The sequence below is a fragment of the Sinocyclocheilus anshuiensis genome, unplaced genomic scaffold, assembly GCF_001515605.1.
Source record: "Sinocyclocheilus anshuiensis isolate Anshui unplaced genomic scaffold, SAMN03320099.WGS_v1.1 scaffold1543, whole genome shotgun sequence".
Taxonomy (NCBI): domain Eukaryota; kingdom Metazoa; phylum Chordata; class Actinopteri; order Cypriniformes; family Cyprinidae; genus Sinocyclocheilus; species Sinocyclocheilus anshuiensis.
The window spans coordinates 1,088,603-1,096,102 of NW_015551074.1; the positions used below are offsets into that span (position 1 = coordinate 1,088,603).

A 7,500-nucleotide genomic window follows, 5' to 3' on the forward strand; every position below is an offset into this window, starting at 1 on the left:
AACCTGATGAGGATGACGAAATACACACACCCCCCCCCCGTCACATATCAGTTTCCTGTCTCAGCTCATTCTCATGTCTTTCAACAAATTTCATTGCATTAATATGCATTTAATGAATATCAATAAAGACTACAGTAGATCTGCACATGAAACAAACACGGTTAAACAGATGCAGCAACAGACCAATCACGCGTCAGCATGCTAATGTCGCCGATGACATCATCACTGCCACATCTGAACATCAAACAAGTTGTAACTAGCGCTTGTGTGTGCTGGACTGTGGGTCGTGAAGGGTTAACAGAGACGCGAGCTCATCTCACACTCACACACACTCTCTCTCTCTCTCTCTCTCTCTCTCTCTCTCTCTCTCTCTCTCTCTCTCTCTCTCTCTCTCTCTCTCTCTCTCTCTCTCTCTCTCTCTCTCTCTCTCTCTCTCTCTCTCTCTCTCTCTCTCTCTCTCTCTCTCTCTCTCTCTCTCTCTCTCTCTCTCTCTCTCTCTCTCTCTCTCTCTCTCTCTCTCTCTCTCTCTCTCTCTCTCTCTCTCTCTCTCTCTCTCTCTCTCTCTCTCTCTCTCTCTCTCTCTCTCTCTCTCTCTCTCTCTCTCTCTCTCTCTCTCTCTCTCTCTCTCTCTCTCTCTCTCTCTCTCTCTCTCTCTCTCTCTCTCTCTCTCTCTCTCTCTCTCTCTCTCTCTCTCTCTCTCTCTCTCTCTCTCTCTCTCTCTCTCTCTCTCTCTCTCTCTCTCTCTCTCTCTCTCTCTCTCTCTCTCTCTCTCTCTCTCTCTCTCTCTCTCTCTCTCTCTCTCTCTCTCTCTCTCTCTCTCTCTCTCTCTCTCTCTCTCTCTCTCTCTCTCTCTCTCTCTCTCTCTCTCTCTCTCTCTCTCTCTCTCTCTCTCTCTCTCTCTCTCTCTCTCTCTCTCTCTCTCTCTCTCTCTCTCTCTCTCTCTCTCTCTCTCTCTCTCTCTCTCTCTCTCTCTCTCTCTCTCTCTCTCTCTCTCTCTCTCTCTCTCTCTCTCTCTCTCTCTCTCTCTCTCTCTCTCTCTCTCTCTCTCTCTCTCTCTCTCTCTCTCTCTCTCTCTCTCTCTCTCTCTCTCTCTCTCTCTCTCTCTCTCTCTCTCTCTCTCTCTCTCTCTCTCTCTCTCTCTCTCTCTCTCTCTCTCTCTCTCTCTCTCTCTCTCTCTCTCTCTCTCTCTCTCTCTCTCTCTCTCTCTCTCTCTCTCTCTCTCTCTCTCTCTCTCTCTCTCTCTCTCTCTCTCTCTCTCTCTCTCTCTCTCTCTCTCTCTCTCTCTCTCTCTCTCTCTCTCTCTCTCTCTCTCTCTCTCTCTCTCTCTCTCTCTCTCTCTCTCTCTCTCTCTCTCTCTCTCTCTCTCTCTCTCTCTCTCTCTCTCTCTCTCTCTCTCTCTCTCTCTCTCTCTCTCTCTCTCTCTCTCTCTCTCTCTCTCTCTCTCTCTCTCTCTCTCTCTCTCTCTCTCTCTCTCTCTCTCTCTCTCTCTCTCTCTCTCTCTCTCTCTCTCTCTCTCTCTCTCTCTCTCTCTCTCTCTCTCTCTCTCTCTCTCTCTCTCTCTCTCTCTCTCTCTCACACTCACTCACTCACTTTGAATATGGATATTTTTCTTACAAAAATGCATCGATTCAAAAAAACGCCTTTGTTCACCCCCTGGAGCCGTGTGAGACACTTTTTTTTTATGGATGGGCGCTTTTTATTTAACTTCTTTTGGACTGAAGCACTGCAACACCTGCTTAACCCTTTAAGACTGGTTTTGTGCTCCAGGGTCACATATATCTGCTTTACCTTAAAAAATATATAATTTGACTCATTTTTGGGTGTGTTGTGCACCAGACTAGATAAACTAGTCTAGATAAACGTGGCTCACGAGGAGTCAGTAGACAGGAAGTGGACATCAAAGCAAAAGCTGGGTTTATGAGTGACTTCCTGAATGAACAGCACTGGATCAGGATGGAGTCCAGCAGTGGATTATTTCCGTCTGTAACGAGGACACGCATGTCAAACAGACGGGTTAAATATTGATCAGATCCTGTAAGCTGGAGCGCGTCCAACTCCACCCTGATCCGAGCGGGACGCGTCTAGACCTGCTGCTCCGCCAGACACACATATTCATCCGCACATCGCTATCTATCTATCTATCTATCTATCTATCATTCATGTAAAATGAAAAGCAAACCACTCCTCATATGCAGTGCATATATGTAATTAAATCACAGCTTTTGTCGTATCCTGATGGTTGGGTTTTGTGCCGGTCTAAAGCTAGCTTGAGTGTGTTCAGTGACGTCAAACTCAACCAGCGCCTGCAAACGTCTGATGCGGCACGCTAGAACAAAAGCACGAGTGTGTGTGAGTGTATGCGTGCGTGCGTGCGTGTGTGTGTGTGAGAGAGAGTGTGTGTGTGTGAGTGTGTGTGAGTGAGTGTCACTCACGCAGGTGTGCAGGCAGTCTGGTTGGTTCCTCTTCTATCCTGGCATTAGCTGAAGAGGGCGGGACATGGCCGGGAGAGGAAGTGGAATTTGGCAACGGGCTCGCGGACGGACTGAAAGCACTCCGGTTACTACAGACACACCAACAGAGCGTTAGATATCCATCACTGTGTGTTTGTGCTGCTGATCTCGCACGCGCACACTCACTCACACACACAAACAAGCACAAGCAAACAGTCATAAAGTCCTGAACTTCCTCCAGAGTTGTTTTGCTCAGAACAAACACAGAGAGCCACGTGAAGCTGCTCACTGACGCTCTGTGACCCCGCAGACAGGTCAAAGGTCACCCAGAGGTCATCTGATGAACATTATCCACTCGTTTTTAACATAAGAGCGGGAACTCGAGTGCTCCGGTGTCATTCGCTTCCAGTGACAAACACAGCTTGATATAGCAAACTGGTATTATTATCATATGACTGTAACTTATCATAATTACACAAATAGTTGTACTGTTTACCGCATGCTGTTATTCTTCTAGTTATTTACCTGCTGCTAATTTATGTGAATTAATACTAATAAATGAGTTATTTACCTATAGTGGCTCATGAATATTAATACAAATAAATATCTAGTTGTCTAACTATAGTGACTATTGTACTTGTACTTAATATTAAGTAACACTAATTAATATTTAATAAATATTAATTAAACAAAATGAATAGTCTAGTTGTTTACCTACAACGACTAATGAATATTAATCAATAATAATAATATTCATTACCCACAATTTAGCTGTTGCTGGTAATGAATACTAATGAACATAAATGAACATCTTATTGTTTTCCTATAGTGGCTAATGAATATTAATGAATATCTAGTTATTTAACTTCAGAGCTGATATAATTTCTCTATTAATATATTAATCGATACTAATGAATGTCTAGTTATTTACCTACAGAGGCTAATGAATATTAATTTTGAGTATTATTAGAGAGTTATTTACCTACAGAGGCTAATGAATATTGATTTATTCGTATTATTAGCTAGTTATTTACCTATAGAGGCTAATAAATATAATTTTTTTTAGCATTAATATCTAGTTATTTATGTACAAAGGCTAAGAAATATTGATTTTTTTAGTATTATTAGCTAGTTATTTACCTACAAAGGCTAATGAATATTAATTTTAGTATTATTAGCTAGTTATTTACCTACAGAGGCTAATTAATATCACTTTTTTAGAATTAGTATCTAGTTATTTACCTACAGAGGCTAATTCATATTAATTTTTAGCACTAATATCTAGTTATGTACAAAGGCTAAGAAATATTGATTTTTCAGTATTATTAGCTAGTTATTTACCTACAAAGGCTAATGAATATTAATTTTAGCACTAATATCTAGTTATTTACCTTTAGAGGCTAATTAATATTAATTTTTAGCACTAATATCTAACTATTTACCTATAGAGGCTAACAAATATGATTTTTTTTAGCATTAATATCTAGTTATTTATGTACAAAAGCTAAGAAATCTTGATTTATTAGTATTATTAGCTAGTTATTTACCTACAAAGTCTAATGAATATTAATTTTAGTATTATTAGCTAGTTATTTACCTACAGAGGCTAATGAATATTAAGTTTCATACTTCTATATTGCACAGTAATGTGAATATGATTAATATGCATGCGGATGATGCTCTGAGATCATGTTCGGCCCTCGAAGGGAAACCAGAGACATTTGAGTGTTCTTCAGCTGCTGTGATTTCTCTTCTGATTTCCTGTTGATCTTTTGGGCCACGGTAGTGTTTGCACTGAGAACTGAAATTTCCAGGGTTAAACCGAGAGCCGGGAAGCACAGAGCGGTTCTCTGGAAACTTCCTCAAACGCCATCATCGTGTCCAGCTCCCTGTGCAAATGAAAGCATGCAAGATCAAAATCGATAGTACCGCGGCTCGATCGGCTCGTTTGCATGCGGCTGCACTGAACAAAGCCGCTCCACCCGAGCGTGGATGTTTCTACAACTGTCAGAAAGCTCTCGGCGGTCGCCGGAACACCTGGAGATGGAGGGAGAAACATGCAAATCGCAAACACATCACATTTGCATTAAAAACGCTCATTATTATTAATTACAAGCATCAAATAAGGTAAAGGTGCATCAATAAGAGCAGCGATGAATATGACGGGCTGATGATATCAATCAGATGCATTAAAGTCGCAATTAAACGGAAGCAGTGACCGAACATTTCAACAGAAAAACAAATACAGAAAATACATCGTTTTAACCACACATTTTCTCTTTATTATGAAAAAAACATTGTTTTTAACGACATCTCAATATTACGAGAAAATGTTGCTTTAAGGGGAAATGATCACTTTAACAACATTATCTTGCTATTACAAAATATATTGTTTTAACATCTCGTTATTACGAGAGCATATCGTTTAAATTACACATCTCTTTTTTACAAATAAATGTTGTTTTAACGAGAAAATACATCGTTTTAACAACAATCTCGTTATTATGAAAAGGCATAGGTTTTTAACAACAAATCTCGTTATTATGAGAAAATATATAGTTTTAATGACATTATTATTGTTTTTAACAATAGATCTTGCTATTACGAAAAAACTATTTTTAACAACATAACGTCTCATTATTACGAGAAAATGTCATTTTAACAAGAAAATGTAGCATTTTAACAACAGTTTATCTCGTTATTACAAACAAAACAACATAACTTTTTGTTATTACGAGAAAATGCCATTTTAACGAGAAAATATATAATTTTAACGACACATTACCTCACCATTATAAAAAATGTATCTTGTTTTTAAAAACATAAGATCTCGTTATTACGAGAAAACATCGTTTTAATGAGCAAATATCTCATTTTAATTACACATTATCTCGCTATTACAAAAAATAGCATTTTAACGACATCTCATTACGAGAAAATATATTGTTTAAATGACATAACATCTCGCTATTAAAACATAATTGGAAAAAATAATAACACTGTACATCCATTAGTAACGGATTATCAAAAAAGAAAAACTGCGGGGCGGGGCTTAGTTCTGTGCATCAGTTGCTGATTGGATGTTGAGATGTGGGCGTGGCACTCAAGTGCATGCAGGGGCGGAGCTTAAGAGCACGAAATGATTGGAGAAGTCCCGCATACCAATTTAGCTACTTTGTAGCTAGATTTAGCGACTTCCCCGGCCCTTTTGAGACTTTTTTTCAAAAGTTTAGGGACAAATATAGCAACTTCTTGGACAAACCTTATCTAAGTTCTCATCTTGCCCACTGATCTACATTCATCTTTATATAGATCAGTGATTTTGCCATTGTGATGTCATCTAGTGACATTTAGCTACTTTCAATTGAAAGCAGTTGGCAACACTGTAACATCAGCACTGAGAACACTGAAGTTTCACTGGAAGATTTTGATTAAATGCTACAAACAATTTAAAAAAATAAAACATGCATGTTTCGTCTGCAAGAGGTCTGTTGCATCTGCGGTGTACAAACATCTGACAGAAGTCTTTAAGATGTCAGTTTTACATGCATTATACATCTAAACGTCTGATATGAAACGTCCTATAGACAGATGAGCAAACGCTCTAAAAAACACGTCTCGCAGATGTAAACGCGACGTCTCCGCGATGCAGGCGTGCATCAGGGCCAGGTGTGACGCTTCGCTGCACGTATAAACGCACGAGGAACTGTGCAAGAACCCGCTGAAGGATGTGATCGCTCACTATTAAGATGCCATAGGAACCTGGTCAAAGAGCAGCGCCGATAACAAGCGTGCTTCCAGCGCAAAGTCTCGGCTTCTGATCGCTTCCGCGAGCCTGTTACTAAATAACCAATGCAAGCTAATGTTACGGAGACGCAACGCTTCCAGACGCGGTTAAAGTGCCCGTGCGCAGTGGAACTCATTCTCAAACTTTCCCCACGGATGGCTCGAGCTGCGTGGTTTAAACGCGCGCATCGCGTCACATGAAGTCACGAGAGCCCGCTCGCAAGCGGCCAGCTCAACGCGATTGATTGATTGATCCCTGATCGATCACAGCAACAGATGATCGCACACCGCGTCGCGTCTTTGCGCGTTTACATTCGAGGCAAGAAAGAAAAGGCAGAATTACCTTAATAATGACCTGCGAGGGGGAATCGGACATGTCTCGTTGAAATTCAGGAAGTTCTTCTGTTTCCACTTTCCTCTCCCTTGTTCTTCTGCGAAATAAAGCCCTGGATAACGTTCCCTTCGCGACGCGCAGGCGATTTTAACGCGCATCCACTGGCCTCGCCCCGCGCGGAATACTTCAACTTCTCTTGTTTGCAAACGCGCGAGCAGGCGCTACATTGCGGCAGCGCGATGGTTAACACCTTCCTGGAAGCGTCGCTCGCAGGAGCGCAACGCAGCGCGCAGCGCGGAACCTCATTGATCCGGACGCTTCGCGGCGAAGTGACGTGAATTCCAGGCAGCGCGCGGCGCTTAAAGAGACACGCGACGCAGATCGAGTTCGTCAGAATGGAAGCCGTGTTTCACAGGATCATCCTGAGCGTTCAGAATATCCCATCGAGCAGAAAACATACACGAGGCATGCTTTATTAAGAACGCACACAAGCGCAATAATTTGATCACGTGGTCTCATTAACAGCGCAGCTGCGGTGCATTAAACAGCGATTTCTTTACCTTTTATCTAGAACGAAACATGCAAGAGACCAAACATGCCATCTATATGTAAATATACATAATTACAAAAATTGTTGTACATTTTTTTTTAGATTTTCTTTAAATTAAAATGCAAGATTTTTAAACATTTTAGCAACTTCTCAAACTATAAACGACTGTTATTTGGATAAACGTGCGACACCTGCTGGATAACACTGGTGTTACACGCATTACTATTGCAGATCAGACCGGGGCTAGTTGTCACAAACGCTTTATTTTTTTCAGTTTTTACGCGTATCTTAAATTTTAGACTACCAGAAAGCTATATTCCCACTGTTGTTGCCCACAGTAAGTCCAGTATAGGTCTTTTTTATTCAATGCAACAAAGTTG

General features: G+C 40.9%; 1 protein-coding gene across 1 annotated transcript in view; it reads right to left on the bottom strand.

Moving 5' to 3' along the window:
* etv6 (ETS variant transcription factor 6) overlaps positions 1-7,004 on the bottom strand; it is a 23,104-nt gene extending 16,100 nt beyond the window's left edge. Inside the window, exons 1-2 of the mRNA XM_016452181.1 lie at positions 6,579-7,004; positions 2,433-2,558 (exon numbers count right to left, since the gene is read on the bottom strand). Of these exons, the coding sequence (XP_016307667.1) occupies positions 2,433-2,558; positions 6,579-6,612 (160 nt within the window). The 5' untranslated portion in view covers positions 6,613-7,004. The remainder of the gene's footprint in view (positions 1-2,432; positions 2,559-6,578) is intronic.
* Between the last annotated feature and the right edge of the window lie 496 nt (positions 7,005-7,500).